The sequence below is a fragment of the Pholis gunnellus genome (genome assembly GCF_910591455.1).
Source record: "Pholis gunnellus genome assembly, chromosome: 5".
Classification (NCBI taxonomy): Eukaryota; Metazoa; Chordata; class Actinopteri; order Perciformes; family Pholidae; genus Pholis; species Pholis gunnellus.
In genome coordinates, this window is record NC_136531.1 from 6,425,893 (window position 1) to 6,446,237 (window position 20,345).

At 44.8% G+C, this 20,345-nt stretch overlaps 1 protein-coding gene across 1 annotated transcript in view; it reads right to left on the minus strand.

Moving 5' to 3' along the window:
* LOC306695970 (protein sidekick-1-like) overlaps positions 1-20,345 on the minus strand; it is a gene marked incomplete at both ends in the record, with an annotated part of 206,754 nt that overhangs the window by 120,770 nt on the left and 65,639 nt on the right. The window contains 3 exons of the mRNA XM_079159429.1: positions 7,767-7,914; positions 8,895-9,001; positions 11,490-11,646. Coding sequence (XP_079015555.1) covers positions 7,767-7,914; positions 8,895-9,001; positions 11,490-11,646 — 412 coding nt within the window. The remainder of the gene's footprint in view (positions 1-7,766; positions 7,915-8,894; positions 9,002-11,489; positions 11,647-20,345) is intronic.

The window sequence follows — 20,345 nt, forward strand, 5'->3', positions numbered from 1 at the left end:
CGTTATGACCTCACACTCCTCACTGTTAGTCAGCTGATGCCTTAATGCCAATGCGACCCAAACTCCTCCTCCTCTCTAAAGTATTCTATCATATAATTCATGTTTATGTGTGTGTATTTATTAAGTGGGGATTAGTTGTCCCGGCATTAAAAAGCACTGCTGCTTAGACTGTTTTAATGTAGATTTATGTGTCTGCCAAATCTATAACCATTTTGCTTTAAATGGTCAATTCCTTGGCACAAGTGTCTCTAACTTAAGAGTATAAAATTCAGACTTAGCTGCCAATTAGTTCCACTTGTAAGTCATTATTTTAAACAGCACACGGCTTAACAACCCCAAAATTCGCCAGCGTAGAAACAACACCGAGACAGATCAACTTCCACAGCTTTGCTACAGTCGGAAACATTTCAAATTTATTCATAATTTCCCTTTTAAAGACCGTAAAAGGTCAAAAGCAGAGGAATACCAAGATTACCATCTTCCCTTTGAATTGGGATCAACAACCTTTAATACCACCTGACAAGAAGGAAGGACAAAGTGAGCGAGAGACGGGGTGAGAACAAGGAGCAAACAAGAGAGAGACAGAGCAACACCGTTTCCGTTCAAATGAAGAGAGAGCTAAGTTATTGAAGTGGAAATGGAAGAGTTTACTGTAGAGAATTTTCATCCTGTTATTTGCCGCCACATTAGGCGACCAAAGAAGCAATTCAATTATAGAAAGGGATGGAAAGAGGGAAGGAAATAAAAAAAAGAGGGGAGCAAAAGGCGAAAGGGAAGGAGAGGTAAATTAGAAAATATCAGTTCGGATGGGATTCAAAAAATGAATTCCTGTTGCTTTGTGTCTTTTATTTTCTTCTAATCTGCTGTGAAATGCTAAATGCTAATCATCGTGGTATATCTTTTAGCCAACGTCATTCACTGCCATTAGTGACAAAGAGGCAATTCACTTTAACACAACTTCTTGGTCAGGTAGTTTATTATTTTTTTTGCCATTTTAAAAATCAATTAAAAGACCTGGGCTATTACGAAGACAGCAGCATGGGTCTCAAAAGGACTAAAAAAAAAACCAACCAGACCTTTCTATGAATCTAATATTTTCTAGAAAGTTGTCTAGCTAATGCATTGCATTAATGCACAGGCTTCAAATGCAGGCAGACACAGCTAATGAAGACATATATGGGCATTTCTTTGGCAAGCGAGTCAGGCTAATAAGCCTGCTCTATTTATCAAGTGGATTGCCTTGCAAGAGTGAGGCTGATTGGCTCGCTAATGCAGGAAATATTACAATATTTAACTACAGCAAGACCGCAACTGACAACATACTACGTGCTGTGGCAGCAGTTCTTCAGTGCACTGACGTGGAGTGAGTTTTCTAAATGTGCTGTAAATGTTTGGAGAAAGTTGGATTTGAGTTCAACTTTGTAACATTGTAACTTATGACTCTGTTAATATCGTGTAAACAGGGCGAGCCAAGTTTCTAAAAGTTCCATAACGTCAACGTCAAAGAAGGAGTCGGTATGTGAGCTTGTTTATGCAACTTAAGTGAAATCCTTAACAAAGACATAAATGTGTGTGTGTGTGTGTGTGTGTGTGTGTGTGTGTGTGTGTGTGTGTGTGTGTGTGTGTGTGTGTGTGGGGGGGGGGGGGGGGGGATACAATACACGAGTAAGTAGAGAAAACTTTGGCACAAGGCTCTTCTTAGTGCAGCCATATTTCTTAAAATCCGACTAGTCTGGGATGTTTTTGTGATCCCAAAAGTAACTAAAACATATCATTGAGAAGAAAGTCACATACAGTATCTAAGCTCCCGGTGACTCCAGAGATTAAGTCACAGACACAATGGATTAAACTCTTTACTCCATATTCATTTCCTGTTACTTTCCCCCCCTATTTCTTCTCCTACCTCAGTCTCAGTCACTTTGATCCTCCCCTTTGGCTGCCGTGAGAAACGGAGTCATTATGAACCGCAGCGGTGCCGTTGCGGATGGAAGATCTTTCAAATGTCCGCTTGTATTTTCAACATGTGGTGGGATTTAAGCCTACACATCCTTTGAGTCTGCCTCCAAATGACGCTCTTTTACTCTTGAGCTTGCTGTCTGTCGGAGACACACACACACATGCATATGTGCACACGCCCGCAGACACAAACACACAAAACATCTGCTCGCAAAGTTCAGACAGCGAGAAAGTTCCTTCTGTTCAGACCTCTGCTGTGTGTGTGTGTGTGTGTGTGTGAGTGAGTGTGAGAGATGGAAAGCGGCAAAATAATGAATTGCTCCCTCTGTTTAAGTGGTGTTTGACAAATTAAAATGAATGAATGTGAAGACACACACACACATGCACACACACACACCTCCACAGCATATGGCTGCTTAGGCCAGGTCTGTGAGGAGAAATATTTCCCAGAAGGCTCAGTCCTGACATTGACCACCTGTGACATCAGCGCTCTGCGCACCAGTCGCCTCCCCAGCAACGAGAAACTGAAATATCTGCTGTCTGCCCTGCCACGGTTCTGCATAGATCACTGCCTGTATTCGATCAATCAGGGCGCACTGACAGAAGAAGAAAGAAGAGTTCTACTTCTCCTCCTCCGTGCTGTCCGCTTAAAGGCTGCTGGCTACGAGAACTATTTCACATCCGTCTGCCACAGGCCTCAGAGCTAATTAAAAAACCGCAGCACGCTCTTCTCGACCTGGGCTGCAGGTCACAGCTACAATATATATCAGCGGCGGCGCTGTCCCCAAAGTTGTTTTGACTGCTGCTGGACAGCAACACGAAATAAGAAAACACACTCAATTATGTGTGAAGTCTAGAGCTCATGTGAAAATTGGAGGAAGGATGGCAAGGGAGGGTGGGGTGTGTGTGTGTGTGTGTGTGTGTGTGTGTGTGTGGGGGGGGGGGACAAATTAGAGTGATGGCAGTGCAGCAAGAAGATAGAAGGGGGCAGGGAGTGTGAGCTCTATTAGATTGGAGCAGAGTGTGTGGGAAGTGACAGCTTGTACGCTCTTTGCTGGCCAGTATTTTGAGGGCTGGGGAGTTTGGGTAATGTCATACACAAACAGGATGTGTGTGTGTGGACGTGATGGGGAGGGGGGAAGCTTAGACACACAGAGGGAGCAGGGTTGTGTGCGTGTGCGTGCGCGTGTGTGTGCGTGTGTGTGTGTGTTGGATATGCAGAAAGGGGTTAGGGGCAGACACACAGACGTAAATGGAGAGCGGTGGGAGAGGCAGAGAGACAGACAGCGAAATGGGGCTTGGGACTCTGGGAGCGATGCATATCGGATCAATAAACTTCATAAACAACATCATCAGCTCGGTCACCACGAAGACAGCCAACCGCCAGGCACCATCTGGCCCTGTCTCACCGGACCGCAGGATCAGCCAGCGTAACCTCGCTCACAAACACTAACGCGTACGCCAACGGCTCCACACACAGCTTTACACACACTGTTACACAGGCAGAACCGTGCAAATATTCAGTTGACACGCATGGGCGCACACACAGACGTTAGAGCCAGGTAGACGCAACTGAGATTGGTCTGGAGAGACAGATTGTGTGCGTGTGTGTGTGTGTGTGTGTGTGTGTGGGTGCAGCACAGCAGTTGAGCAGTTTATTCAGGAACAGAAGTTTATGGCTTCTGTAACAGTATATCCTGTAGCATGATAATGACCGTAAAAGAGACAGAGAGGGAGAGAGGGAGAGCCAACGCATGGGAACAAAGCCATATAAAGAATAATTTAGAGGCAGGAGTGAGAGATGGAGCGGCGAGGTGAGAGGAGGGGGGAGGAGGGGGAGGAGAGGGGGAGAGGGGGACATGTCTTGTAGAGACAAGAGGGAAGCTGTGAAGAAAGGTGCAAATTAGTCTTTTCTATGAGGGTTCAAAGGAAGTGTTATGCATGAATCACGGTGTGTATGTGGGGCGCAAGCAAATCAGAATGTTTCCTCTCACAATGCAAAAATAAAAAAGTTGTTATCCAGATTATATTAATACTTGAAAATGACATAGCGCGACAAACTTTTTTCGAGTCATATTACAGGTGTGTGTGTGTGGGCAGAAACAAAATAAAACAAATCATGGGGATGAAATGTTTTTTAACTATCTAAGAATATCATTCAAATGATTTCTATATCACAAAATATATATATTACCATAATAACCAGACTCTGCAAGTGGCAGAACCACTTGTCGTTTTTTTATCTTGTTGCCATGGATACAGGTACTGGCGTGAAAAGGCTTGAATCCTAAACTGCTTCAAAGTTGCACCCCAGTCAGGTCCTCTCGGCCCAAACGCAGCGCCCACATCACAGGACCGCCGAGGGCCCCATGACAGCAATAAAGAAATCCTATCTGGGTGACGGACTCGTCTAGTCTCTGTCAACTGTTTACTCGGGAGTCCGGTATCGACTTTACAAAGAATAATTTGACATTGAATCAAATCCACTGCTTCAAAATGACTTTTTACACGATCCATTATTTCTAGGTTTACTTCATTTTGTCATGTAGCTGGTGTGACTTCAACACATGGATTAGAAGTGCTGTAAACAGCAGTTTGCTATTAGTACTTTTTGGATAGTTCTTTTGCTTCAGATTAATGAAGCGATTATTAATTAACGTCTCATTAACATGTGGGTTTATTCATCCCAGAGAGTCTAGCCTACGTAAAAGAACATAAAATACTTGAAAAACTGCATCATCACAAAATATACGACCAGAAAATCCTGAAGGATGAAAGAAGAAAATGTTACTGGTTGGTTTAAGTATGAATCAGATGAAATGCTAATGTTGAAAATAAATAAATTCCAATTTAAAAGAATACTTCACTCATCAATTAATCACCCAGTGCTATCTTGAATTCTCAAAGGAGACTTTTATGTCTCGCATGCTTCCACATGAACAGTAAGCTTGCTTATTAAACTTAAGGTTTACATATTTGTATATTTGAATTAAAACATTTCAAACCTTCAGAACCGGCAGACATTCGCCCCACTACATGAATAACTCTAAAGAATGACCTATTGTCATGAAAGACCAGCTTCTGTTTGGTGATTTCTCACTGAACCTGTTATGCAGTAAACCAATATGCTGCAACATGGTTCCAGGTTCAAGCAAAAAACACCGACTGTCAGAGTGAAACACTGCCTGTCAGAGTGGAACTCTTCCTCATGAATTCAGTGGTCTGAAGTACGGCCGTGACAGATTTGTCAGAGGTGTGAAGAAACGTATGATTTGAAACACTGACCTTTGAATCTCTCTCCGTTTGTCTCTCTGATCAGGAAGGGAGAGGTCGTCCAGGACACTCGAGAGAGTTAATTGAGATGGAGCAACATGATTTATATCAAATTAATGGAAGTGACGAGTCTCCGTCTCTCTGCATAAAACCGGTATATGGTCCAAATAAAACATCTCGTACATTAAGTGTAAGGCCGCTGTTGTGTGAAACAGCACCTCCCTTTTTATCCCCAGAATGCCCCTAACATTGTATTTCATAGAAATGTCTTCAGTGGAGGCATTCAGGTATTCAGTGGGAACTAACTCTGTCTGCAGTAAATAGCTGAGGAAAACCATGAATTTAATGGCTTATCTTGATAATAAAATGCAGAGACTGTGCAATTTTGGGCAGGACGTTAAACTGTTTTTTTTCCCCCCAACTCAATTAAGATAAAGGCCAAAGAGAAATGGAGCCGATGGAGCCACATTCACAACACATACTGGCTCCGACACACAGGCCACGGCGTCATCCGCGTCGCGATCATCGGGCCAAACGTCTCGGCTGACTGCTCCTGTGTGACAGCACATCGCTCGCTGTCAAATCATGTCGCGTTGTAGCTGCTCCGCTAACCTACTGCTGCAACCGTTACATCAGCGCCGACTCTGCAATCTCTGCCGCCGCCCCGACTTCAACTCAACATTCATTATCTCTACGTCACGCTTCTACTATTGATTGGCTTCTGTTACTCTTGCAAATGGTTCCGGATCGGCTGATCTCCCAGACCAGATCCCCACCGCCAAACAGAGCTACGCTGTTTTAGCTACTTATGTGACAACATCTTGAAGCAAATGGTTGGCAAACAGATAGTTTGTTCTTTGTGCTCATCACAGATCTACAGGTTCTGGAAAGCTTTCAATTAAGTAATTAGTAGAAGATTAATAATTTATAATGTATGATTAATAATATAGATGATATTAACAGTATACATGTATTGATTTACTCCAGGAAAGACTGTCATTCCCCCCATATATTAATGATTATAGTGTCTCGCTTCTCTTTACGACGGCTGGCTTTTATTTACACCACCGAGTGTTGCTTTTACACTTTTGCCGTCCAACGTGGCCGAACAACACCTCTTACAAAATAGTTCCTTCAGAGCATCCGAGTCTCCAGCCTCCGTAGCGGCTCTGTGAGGCTGGACTCGAACTTGGACTTCTTCTGTTACAAAAGGATCTGGATGAGATCTGTAGAGAGTCTGGGGCGGCTCTTTGTACCCGGCTGTCAATACCACTCTGATGTGGTTAAGTGGCCATTATAGTAGTTCATGGGCAGGTGAACATTTGGAGCACTAGGAGTGAACATTTTTCACACTTCAGACAGATATTTATTCATTTATTATTCTTAACCGCCAGTGGTAGTGGCAGTAGCGCTCTTATTTGTAAAGGGCGAGGGCAATGTAGTGGTGGTGTTGACAGTAAACACTATACACACCGGCAGTGTCTTGAATCCATCGTCATTACCACACTCAATGGAGCCCCATTAAGTTAACAGGAGAGCCATTTTCCAGGTCCATTCAAATTAAAAAGGCGAGTCAATCTTGATAAAAAATGATAAAGTAAATAAATAAAAAAAAAACTGCTAATGTACCCCGACTCCACAAGGCTTTCTCACAAGCACTTCTGCGGCGGTGACTGTCATAAAAGGAATGAAAAAGTTGCTGTCTGGCCATTTAAGTGTACAGCAAGGCCACTGACAATTTCCTTCAATAACACACAGGGGAGCAGTTGGTGTTCTTAATGGGGAGTTAGTTATCTCGGGCTTTGAGAGCCGCCTAATGAAACCACTGAAGGTCTGTATCTCAGACACCTACTTTCAGCGGCGAGTAGATTCAAATGGATATTCCAAAATAACTTCTCACGCCTCAATCTACAGCACATTACTCTGAGAAACCTTTCACAACAAATGTACACGTCCCGGCTCTGTCTGAAGAATTACATCAGTAATACTCTGTATGAACATTTTTCAAAATAACGACACTGACAGGATAGCGGTAGGAGCTACGGAATAATATGCAAATTACCGGCATTTCAAAAACAGCCCGACAACAGCATTAAACAAAAGAGTGTGAAATACAGCTCACACCACACATCCAGGGACTCGCTGCTGTACAATTAATACAGAAGAACAGCTCCGGTGCACCTACAATTACTTAATGACCTTGCTGATCAGACAAGAGAAAACCATTTGATTCATTGAAAAATCCATTTTATCCTCTTTTGATAATGTCCTGGGTCTTTTGTAGAGATGTCTAATGAATAGGGTCAGTTATCTAAATGGAGTATTATTCATAACAATTGGTGTGCAAGGATTAAAAATCGCTTTTGTGCTTCTGCGGCATGCTAATTGATATACCACGGAGGGATAAGAAGTGTAAAATTGAAATTGTATCTCAAGCGATATTTTTTTTGTCAGTGTGTCTGCACACGTCAGACAGAAAGAGAGAGAGAGAGAGAGAGAGAAAGAGAGGGTGAGACAGGGAATGAAGAGACACCTACATTTGGTTGTTGGGGATTATCTTGTGTCCGTCTTTGTACCATGTGACCAGGGGTCGGGGGAAAGAGGCGAGGGGAGGCTGGCTGATGACGGCTGCTCGGCCCTGAGTCACTGTCTTTCTCTGCTCCTCGGCGGCGAACTTCCCCATAACTGGAGGAGGAAAGAGGTGTGAAGGGCATGAGTATCAATATCAACGTATCAAATTACAATTATATGAATACAAGCGATGCAAATCACTGAAAAAGCAGCATGGTCACAGCGGAAAGCGGCCCATCAAGAATCCTCTGTGTGTCTTCACGAAATGCGTGAACGTAGCTTGGTGACGTAGTGACTTTACTTGCAGGTTTCTTCTTATTTCCTCTGCACTAGGCCCCTTAATAGTCCCACATTATTCCATTCAATATAGCGATGTATTGAAGCTTTCAGCTTCAGTTAGCAAGCTAGTTAGCTCGGTCGTTAGCAGGACAACAAGTTCAAACTGTTTATTCAAGAAGTGTCTTTGTACGGCACCACCGCTATGAAACTGTAGTTTCCTCCATTGTTGACTCTTCGATCCCGACTAGATAGATATAAACTTTATTCATCCCCGGGGGGAAATTAGTTTGTAGGGCAGCGCTGTCAAGAAGGCTTGCTAACTGTGTGTGGAAGTTCACACACATTTGCTTTGCCCCCGAAACAATTCCACTGATTGCAACGATTCAATTAAATTAACTGAGTTTTAAATGCTGCTGTGACTGGACCATTTGTCTTCAAAAATGCAACGTGGATATATTTTTGGGGGTTAGTGTACGCTCGGTATTTTAATGCTTAGATGCTTTCCACATATTACATTAAATAATTCAAGTCTAACTGAAATTAAATTAGGTGTTTAGAGAGAAAAGGAAAATACCGTTTTTCCTTTTCTTCCAGTTATTGCAACATAAAAAAAGTTAATTTACTTTGACACAATTTCCGACTGCAAAAAGGGGGGATGACTAAATGGGATTTCAGCTGGACTTTAAGAGAGAGGCTGCTTGTTGCCGTGCTGGATCCGTTTTCTTCAAAACCAGCATCCTGAGCCATTAAAAAAAAAAAAACTCCCGTATTGGTGTTATTAGAATAGAAAAAACAAGAAACACGTGTGTACTCACAGGCCACCTGCACTTCTGTTCTCCTGTGTATGACTGCTCCCATCCTGTTCCTCACCATGCACTGATACAGGCCAGCATCAGTCCTCTTCAGAGAGCGGACAGACAACCTAAAGAGGGACCGACGCACAGACAGCATGGTGGTGATGAGGCTGGTTTTTTTAATCCCTGAGCTGTTAATCAACAGTATTAACAGTATTTACCACCAACACAATCAGCAATCACAAACAGGTCATTCATAAAAAAGACAGTTTATGAACTTTGTCCATTTTATTGTTATTAATTGTGCTTTATTTAGTTGCAGACAGAAGAAGTTAAATACATGTTGGGCAGTTTGGAGACCAACAAGACAGAAGGGAAAGAAGGTGGAGGTCTGTTTGTCCATATGTATGCACTCTTGTGCAATTCCCTTTCATGACCTTGTTCGGATAATGGATCGGGCCTAATGTTGTCAACGTTCCCCGATAACAGAGGGGAAGGCAAAGTGGTGCGTATGTACAGTAGATGTGTGTACGTGTGTGTGTGTGAGTTGTGTATGAGAATGTTTGTGACTGTGCGCATGTTTTTTAGTTTTTTTTGACTGAGAGGGGTAGTTAATGGGGTTTTAATGGACTGTGCTTCACTAATGGGAAGCTTGGCAAAAGATCTATGTTGGTGCCATGCTGGACAAACACACAAACACACATGCACACACACACGCGCACACACATATATTACATGAAAACCGGGTAGACACAGTAAAACTGGACATCGCTTTGGGGCTCATTATGAATACCAGGACAGCCAAGTATTTAACTCCCAGGCTGTTACTGTATGCCTAGTGCCAACACACACACACACACACACACACACACACACACACACATGTGTGTGCATCAAAGACTCACACAGGCAAGTCCATCTGAATCAGGAATGGCACATTACACAGCAGCTCTCATCCTAAAACAGATTTTGATATTGGACACCGCATCTAATCTTTCTGTCCGTGTTCCATTACGTTCTTTAACAGGCGTGTGCGGAGGGGCTGTCACTGTATCTTCTGAAACTCCAACTCGTTTTTCCTTCATATTCCTCCCGACAACACAAACTTCCAACGTTTACGGGTCCCAATCAATAACGTCGTTTCTCGGCACATTTCTCAGCCCTGCGTGTGAAGTCAAAGTCCCCGGTGTGATTCAAGATAAGAACAATTAGAATCAGGCTTTTCAATAAGACAGCTTCAGACCAAACCCTCCCTGTAGCTTCAGTGACTGGATGTATTTCCTCCACCATGTGATGTGTGCATTCATTGAATAAGAGGGCCACATCATTTACATTAAACCTATTATGGCCTTCATGTTAAAAACAAATGTGGATATCCTTGTCTATTTTAGGGTTGGCTGGAAAAAGGAGACTTTGTGAAAAGTTGTTACACTTTTGAAGGCGATACAGTAGTCTGGTCAAGAGTGAAGTCTAACTTGCCTACAAATTGTTTTAGTGCAACTCACCATGTGTATAAAAAAAAAGTGCCAGGCAACTGCAGCTGAACTGAGGCTGGAGAAGGAAACATGACTGGAGTTCCCATTAATGTAAATCAGTTTCACTTACAGCACTGCTCATCTGAAATATTCACTGTCCAGTACATTAAACATAAGCATAAGAGGTAATTGAAAATAAAATAAATCAGACGAATAGAGAACGTGTTGAAAAGGGACAAAGTGTGTGATTCTGTAAAGGCCCGACTTCTTTTGAGTATGTACGAATGGAAAGGAATGCATTTATACGGCGCTTTGATACCGATCACCCACACACACATTGACAGACCAACGGCAGCAAGCTCCTGAACCCCGCAAGGAGGAGCTGGGGATTGAACCGCCAACCCTTCGACTCGCTCTACCTGCCTACATTAAAGAAAAAATGTGATGTGGATGTGCTAAAATCAGGTCTTTCCGATGGTCTCACACACACACACACACACACACACACACACACACACACACACACACACACACACACACACACACACACACTAACTAAATTAGCCAGATCGCTGAGAGCAGTCCAGAGCTACACAACGCCTCCTGGCTTGAACAGCAACTGCCTACAAAATGCTGGCTCAACCTCTCCCTGCCTCAGTGTGTATGTGCTCCCAAGATCCCCTCTATTTCTGAATGATGTGAAAAACTATTTTGTTTCACAGCTGCAGTTTTGCTGAGAGGTATTGCTGAGCTCTTACCCAACAACACACACAGGGACAGACAGAGAGAGGGGATAAGGAAGAGGGGGAGAAGAAGAAGAAGAAGAAGAAGAGAGATGCGGAGAGAAATGCAGAGAAAGAAGCTCAGACGTATTGATTGGTTTCTGCTTCTTCCCCCAGACCATATACATATTTATGATGCTAATGTAATTATTAATCTCACTTTGGCTTCACTGTCTAAATGTTCTGACCTTCTCTAAACACACTCCATCACTCGGGGCCACTGTTCGTGTGCTGTTTTATTCCGTGCTCCGGGCATGAGTGAACACACAGAGGACTGTCAGAAGGAAGGATGGAAAAACGGAAACAAAAGAAAGAATGGGCTGACAGACACATAACCAGCCGGTTGGCAGGTAACTGACCTGTACTGCGGTGTCCAGTCGGTGACGTTGCTGTTGTTCAGAGTCCAGCGGTACTGGAGAGGCCAGCTGCCTCCAGCCAGGCAGGTCAGCACCAGCCTGTTTCCCTCCAACACCACCTGCTGCCTCTGTCCACCCCCTCGCAGGTAGGGAGCGACCTCTGACAGACCGAGACACAGAAAGGAAGACGTGTTATTTTTGTTGCAGGAAAACGTCCCGAGTTGGTCACGCTTGGACATTGAAGCCGATTGCATCCGAATTCATCCACCACAGAAAGACCAAAAAAAAAAAAAGAGGTTTCCATTCATGTTCCGTCCTCTCCTCCAGACTGGAACAATGTTGGCTCTATTCTACTGTTTTCACTCACATCAACGTCTTCTTCCCTGCTCCTGCAGCCAAGTCTCTGCCCTTTTCACCTTTGTAAGTCCCTCGTTTAGACTATAATTAGTCACAGCAAGAGTGTGAGCGAGAGAGTGGGCCAAAACCTGCCTGAGACTCATCTAACAGGATTTAGCTCTGGAGAAAGTCCACTCCATTAGTGAGATCTGTCAAAGCATTCCTCTACCACTTCTCCTGCAGTCATAAAAACCTACAAAGTGTAAAGTGTCAGAAGTGTCAGAAAATCTACCGCTATCGCACAAAGACCAAGGATCTTATCTGTTGCAATGCACTCTAAATGCTCATTCTTACATGGATTTGATATTAAAACATAGATTGTGACGTTTATAACTGCAGTAATCACATCAGACTGTCAAAGGTAGTTTGGTGTTTGACAATATCCCAGATTATGACATTACTTTTCACATTACAACACACGTATAGCATGTGATGCATGTCAAAACACTCGCGCCTATTGTTTTCTATGGAGGCCCACATAGCGGCGGCATGCATCACCGTGTCGGCAAGTCCTATTTTGCCGCATTGATGCGCTTCAATGGTCCAGAAAAGCAGCAGTTCTATCACATTTACTCCCTGGAACGACACGCTGTTACTTACTTCTTCTGCCCGGGCACAGAGCATCTGCTGTGTGTTGCCGGCATCAGTTGAATCGCTTCAAATGCCAGTGTGTGTTGCACTTCAAGAGAAAGGTGCAGATGTATAATGGATAATAACAAATATAGATGACGTATGTAACAACTTTGGACACCCTATTACTTTACATTTAATGTACGGCTAAGACTGTATCCAGGCATAGAGATTGTACGATATGGTACAGTACCAGTATCGCATCTCATGATGATGCTGTTGAATCGCTGGCCCGGCCTTGCGAGGTACATTTGCTGAATGGCTCGGCCGCAGCTGCCGTCTAAACAATGCCGACCAGTCTTTTAACTCCTGGCTCAGGTGTTCAGACCTCGCTCGCCGGCACACAAAGGCTAAAGAGTCTGTCCACAGCAAGTAGCTGGAGGACCTGTCGGCAGCTGTTCAGGCCTGGAGCCACTAAACAAAAATCAGCATCTGGGTGTGGGGTGTACCATGGGTGTGTGTGGGGGGGTGGCATAAAGATTTATTCAACTCATCAACCATTCACACACACATACACACACACACACACTCTCACACACACACACACACTCACACACACACAGACAGGCTGGGTTAGAGGGGAGCAGTCTTATCTGCTTGCTACAGTACGTATGGACAGGTCCATAACTCTGAAGCAGAGTTTTACATTCTCTCTCTCTGTCTCTCTCTCTGTGTGTCTCTCTCTCTCTTTCTCTCTCTCTCTCTCTCTCTCTCTCTCTTTCTCTCTCTCTCTCTCTCTTTTTCCTGTCAACTCAATCATCTCTCCTCCCTGCCGTTTCAACTTCCTCCATTCGGTCTTTCCTCTAGCCGTGTCACTTCGTCTCCGATTCCTTCCTGATTCCTTATTCCCTGTGGATGTCTCAGGGCCACCTTTTTCTCCCCTTCTATTTCTCTGCTTTCCACTGTTTCTCTCTCTCTCTCTCTCTCTCTCTCTCTCTCTCTTTTAAGATTGATAGCTGCCTCCTCCCTGCACAAGAGGGAAGTGTTCCATCTAAGATAGATTTATATGGGATTCTGTGCGTGTGTGTGTGTGTGTGTGTGTGAGGGTAAGGATTTATTTGGAATATTCCGTTTCTACAGACGATGGCTGGCAATGCAGACTCCAATGTCATAGTGCTGACCAGCACGATAACTCACCGCTGTGTGCCTGCCTGCACGCGCACGTGTGCGAGAGAGAGAGAGAGAGAGAGAGAGAGAGAGAGAGAGAGAGAGAGAGAGAGAGAGAGAGAGAGAGAGAGGCACAGACTGCAGCCTTTACAGCTTACCAAATACGACCCTCAATAAGAAAGGCCGGCACCACGAACATAATGTACAAATAGAAAGATGTGGACGTTTTGCACCTGCGTCCTTCCATTCCACTTATCTACTACTTTCTTCATACTTCATACCTTGTACCGCTGCCCCCCCCCCTCATAGCCATTTAAACCCATGGTCTACTTTAGAGGGGGTCCATTAGGGAGTACAGATAGAGGCAGAGAACGTCACATCTGAGAGGAGCAAGGTCAGCTAACAGCCTGTTTCACTCACTGATGTCGACTGTCTCTCTCTCCCCACCCCCCCCCCGCTGTCTGTCCCGCTGTCACTCAATGTCATTCTCCTTCCCTCACAGTCTTCCCTTCTCCTAACCTGTCTGTCTTTCTCACAAGCTGTAACCATCCAACCGCCTGTCTCTCTATCAAGTCCACCTCCCCTCTCTTTGTCCCTCCCTCGAGTCTCTTGTTGCCCCTCGGTCCATCTCTGTCAAAGTATGTGGCAGCTCAAGGTCTCCGCTTTATACCTCTTCGGGGGGGGGAAATGTTGCCTAACAGAGAGATTGGCCTCTAAATGTGACAGGAGAGTCGAGAGGCAGATGTGCATGCAGACACACACTTCCTCCTGCCGCGACATGTGCCTGTCCCTGCCCGTGAAGCTGCTTAGGCAGATACTGGGGAAGAATTCAATTTGCCGGGGAGATGAGCGCTGTGATAGAGGGGAGAGGGAGCGAAGGAGGATGGAGGGAGCAAAGGAGAAGAAGAATCAGGGTCGCTGCTCCGGGGCTGATTGTCCCCTACGATCGCGCCCTCTCTCCTCTCCCCTTCGCCTCTCCTACAGGGACTCTGGAAATTAGGCCCTTCATGACTCGTCCTTTACAAATGGGCGATCATCATTCTTACGACTTGCTGCCTTAAACATCTCAGGATTAATCCCGAATTTTACTGCAACAGCTGTGATGAGATGTGAGATGTGAGATCTCTGGCTCAACATGAGGTCAGAGTGCTGCCAAACCGCTAACGGCACGGGTAAAGGTTGTTGTTTATTTTGTGTTGGAAGTTTGAAATGAATGTGGTCAAAGAAAACAAAAACAGTCCGATTTGCATTCAGAGCCACAAAGGGAAGGAAACCATGTGGTGTCAGAGCTCTGAGAGTGAGAGTGAGAGTGCAAGGATACTTGGCATGGATCTTATTCCAACAGTGCCTACTTAATTATTGGATATGTGTGTCTGTGTGTGTGTGTGTGTGATTGTGGACAGTGTGGGTTTGTATATGTGTGTCAGGTCAGATTTAGGGTCACTCACTCCAGAGAAATCACTTTATCTTCATAGAGCTAACCCCTACTGTGAGACATAGCCAGCAGAAGTGCCTACACTCTGTGAATACTGATTGACTGTCTCTCTCACACACACACACACACACACACACACACACACACACACACACACACACACACACACACACACACACACACACACACACCCCTCACCATGCCTTTTTGACGCATGAGGTTGAAGGGGAGAAAATAACTACATCAGACTCTTTTATCACAAGTACATTTTCTATGAATAGGCGGGGAAAAGTTGCATGGCTAGGCAGTTTTCCGTGGTAACAGCAGTCTATTTGATTATGGGGTGCAAATGAGTTCTACTCCTTTTTAATCTAATAAGTCTGCCAGCGCTTGTTTCTACAGGCATTTAAAAACACTTAATTGGACTGACAGTGTGTGCGGCGGGAGGAAGAATTATGAGTTGAGATTTTGGCATATTGCAGCCAGTTAGAAAAATAGGGTCAGAGAAGAGGCTAATTAATTGAACAATGTAAAGTGGAGGGGCTGAGGAATTAAATTTCATCTCCCTGCGTGAAAACACAATACCAATGTATCGCCATTCTGCACCTGAAATAGTCCCCGATGCTGTTGATGAATACTTACTGCAGACAGCTGAGAGGAATTAAGATTACTGCAACACTTTACGAGTGTTTTCACCAAAATACATGGATTGTTTCAGCCTTAACATTCAGAAAGGAGCACATAATGCGCGGTATATTATCCCAGAAATAATTGCGATAAACTTTATTATTGCCATTTGAAGACCATTTAATTAATGATAATATATTAGCACAATAATGCAAGTACACTGAAAATACACAGAAATAAAGTAAAACAGTATATTGACTCTTGTGCTTTGTTAACAAAAATATGACATTTCTGCACAATGCCCAAGTTTTATAATAGGTAGGAAAAACCTGCTGTTTATTCCGGCTTCACGTCGGCTAAAATACACAACGGGCAATATTTAGGTCAGCAGAAATGTTCTAGATCCCGTCCGTATATCGTACGATAAGTCCATAACGTAATCATCGTGATAGACCTCTGAGTAAGCACAGAGATCAACTCACTGGATAAGCTGTTCTCCCTTTTTCAATATTTCTTTTAACCGTAAAAGTAAACAGAAAAAAATGTAAAATGTGTCTGAAGTGGTGGATAGAGAAAAGGTGAGCAACAAGAACTCTGCAGAGAAAGCTGTGAGTGAGGCCAATTTCAGTTGAGCTGTGGCTCTGACCTAAGAGCTGATGAAGTGGAGTATCATTTAATTCTCTGTCATGGCACGTCGCTTTGTTTTTCTTTTCTAAATGATTCCTTCCGCTAAATGATGATGACCGTGCCGATTCCAGTCGTAAAAGCCAAACATGTTTAAAATAACCTTTATGGGCGGCGACTGGATCGGAACACAAACGAATGGACTCATTTAACACACACACACACACACACACACACACACACACACACACACACACCTCCTGAACGTCTACACCAGCTGGACTGGAATGGAACCAGATTATCTATCTCCGATCAGCTGTGCTGCCTGAATCATAACTATAATTAACCTTCAGGATCGCAATGTCTTTCCCTGTGTTAAGTGCAACACAACTGATAGACGACTCCCCCGGTCTCTCACACATCCATCACGGAGCTCTAACTGAAGGAATGTATTGGCCAAACGCGATGACAGCTAAGCACGAAACACCTGCTGCCTTTGATGATGATACAATCAAAGCGGCTCTGACATTAACCCACTAGGCTGCGGCTCACCCACTGATCCCAACAGGCCTCGGCTGAATTGGAAGATGGAGAGTCCACGGGGACCTGAATTTTGCCCGGACTATAAGCACTGCTCCTGAACTGTAAACAGCAGAAAAAGGCCACGCGAGAGAACAAAATGCTTCCTCTGCTCCATCCACCGTCAGATGTAGTAGAATGGTAGGCGTGGCAAACAGGACGCGAGCGCGAGTGCTTCGATCGGTAGTTTAACTCGTGGCTTTTCAAGTTGGCAGCTGCTTTAATTGACTGCTGAACGTCAGACTCCAATACGAGAACAAAGCATCTCTCACTGAAGACCGGATTAACGCCGCCCTAACCTCTCTTCCTGCTCTGACAGCCAATCACAGCTCCTTCCCCGACCTGCTCCAATCGCGGTTTCCTCCGGCCTTGACCGACAGCTGTCTGCGAGGAGGTGACAGCTGACTGACTGATACCGACGTGCCGATTGGCAGATGTGAGAGCGGGAGAGACGTCGCCTGCACCGTCACACATGCACACACGATCGCTCGCAACGCAACGCAAGGAGACACACGCTTGAACAGAAAAGTGTTCAAAGTCTACGTTCTTGACTTTTGCTTGGGAGTGTGTGTACTTCTTTGTGTTAAAGTCGGTGATAGTACAACGCAGAGTTTCGGTTCGATTCTTTCAAGGAGCAACACATTCGGTAAAACAGGTTGAGCTGAAATTGCAGCTTTTTTTTCTTCCCGTCTGGATTCACATTAATATTCGGCTCGGCTCGGGTACAGTAACAGGTGAAATCAAACAAATGTACCCAATTAATACCTCCAGTAATTATATTGTCTTTGGCCCTTTTCCAATTTGGCCTGTGCTCATTTAGTTACCGACCATTGTGTAGTTCTTTTTAGAGGTTAGTCGACATTTTAAAATGTCAATTTATTGCTTCCTCTGGCGTTTAATAATGCCAATCTTCAATACGTTGTACTTAAACTGAATAATGTGTGTGTGTGTGTGTGTATAGTCTCAAAACACGGCATGTCTTAGGGAGTTATGTTGCGGCTGCATGGAGTGCAGGTCCGTGGAAAGGGGGCAATAATTGGGGCAGAAGGGGAGATGAAGGGGTGATATGGGAGGTGGTGGTGGGGGGGGGGGTTTAATCAGGTGGACTGTGATCAGTGACATTTAAGAGGTGGGCCACACTGCGGGGCACATAATGCAAGGACGGACACACACAGACGGAAACGCATGCACACAAACAACTGTCAGCTCCTATCTCCTGATGCGCAGACAGGCGGACAGGAGGACAGGGGAGGTGAGTGGGAGAGTAGGGAGGGAGTGAAAGGAATACTTCCCGCTGAGACCGCAGCCTCCTCTCTCTCTCTCTCTCTGAAGAAAGTTGTGTACACAAGCGACTGTGAAAAGTCCTCGATACTTTTGAATGACACACAAACACGCAGACAATAATTATTCCTCTGTTTTACTCTCTGCACATTGTTTTTTTATCCCCCGGACGCCCCCTCCCCCCCCCTCCCTTTGCCTCTGTTTTACATCTCATTATTAAAAACAGTCCTTCTGCAGGTAGAAAACAAACTTGTATTGTGCACACACACACACACTATCATTCAGTCAGGTTTGAAGTCCATGGACAGATCTGAACGAGGACAACAGAGGGTGTCATGGTGGCTGAGGCTTCACCAGTTTGTTCCTGAACCTGTCGTACGCTATCACAACCCCGACTTCACATCACAGCCACTGGGCTTCTCACACACACACTCGACCCAGATCCACAGCAATACTGAGAGATTTCACATTCAGACATGTGATAGTCTGGTGACATGACTCCAGGGTCCATCTCACTCAACACACACACACACACACACACACAAACCCACACATACTAAAGATGGTCTTATCGATCGGTCACCCGGTCGAAACCGGCCGGTTGTCAGCTGACAACACATCCCATCTTTGGCCGGTCAAAGTCACAAACATGATGTTCCACATGATGTTCTCTGTTGCACAAAAAGTGGCACAGATGGTAACATCGCACGCACACACACACACACACACACACACACACACTCCATGTTGTCGGTGTGTGTGTGTTAAACTTTTGAGATTTGTTTTAGTGAGAGTAGGTCCTGTAACTTGGTGCAGTTTTGAAGAAAATGAAAGTTATTTAATAGTCAATGTTAATCTATGAACACAATGGAATTTCAAGAAAAGTTATAAAAGCATTTGTGTAAAGGTCAATGATAGTCCTTAGAAAGAAACACATCTCACACATCCTTCATCTCTTCAAGCCTCCCAGTCTTCAGCTCATTTTCTTTCCCTTCCCTGTTTTGCTAAATGTTGGTCCGCCCGTCCTTTGACAAAGCGCAGGGGGCTCTGTGGAGCGTACGTGTTGTGCATGAGCCCGTCCACACACCTGTCTGCGCTCGCCATCATCCCCTCTGACAGCTGCCACTGTCCTGACCTTGGGCATTGTGGGCTACGTGGGTTTTGAAGTGATTGACGAATGGTATCCTTTCATTCATTATTGAAGGCGGAGATCAAAACCGCGGCAACCGGGATATCACCGTGACAGCCCGGCAGGCCAGACGGGGGTAAAGAGGGGAGGGAGCGGGGGGGGCGACGACGAGGGAGAAGAAGAAGGTCATCTGAGCAAATAAGTGCAGATGAGGTGTGAGGGTGAGGAAGGAGAAGGGCACGGGGAGCCTGGAAAGTTGGGCACGGAAGGTGGAGCATCCTAAACAGCAGCATCACTCGTGTTTTTTCCATTTAGCATTCGTCGCTGAGGCTCAGTCTGTGTCCAGCCACTCTGCTCACAAAAGGCTTCACAGACCCAAAAACAATATTAAAGCCGTAAACAACTCTCACATGAACGCCAATGTCCAAATGCAGTGGTTAGAAGAGGTTTAAAATAGACTATCGGGATGAAAGGGACCATTTCTACATAGACAACGCTCAAATACAAAGAGCGCAGCTACAAAGCATACCTTCACACCTGAAAAGGTTCTGCCTGTCTGACGTCACCCCAAAAATGTATCTGTGGAGTGAAGCCCCCAGGGGAAACACTGACGTCAGTACGGGTGAGGAGTAATCTATGCTCCGCTCATTTATACTGGTGCCAAGACAAAAAACAAAAAAAGGGAGCAGAAGCACGTCTCCAGTGTCCATCCTCGCCTAACACTGAACTTTGCCCCACAGTCTTCGCTCTTTCATCTTCTTTTAAAAATAAATCTGCCTTCATCAGTCTCCACCATCCTCGCCCAGAGCTCACCTCTGCTTTCTTTTCATCTCTAGCCTTTAGCATTGATTTTGAGCTGGACTGAAGCGTAGCTCTCTATTCAAAAAAAGGGGGGAGTGCATGTTATGTCCACTGGCTATGCCGGGTTACCTGTTACCTGTGTGGGCCCGACAAACCTGATCACTTTAGAGTCCGGGTAAAGTCAAAATACACCACCGAAACGTGTTGTTAACCACACGGCCACATTTGAATGGTTAAAAAAAAAGGTCGG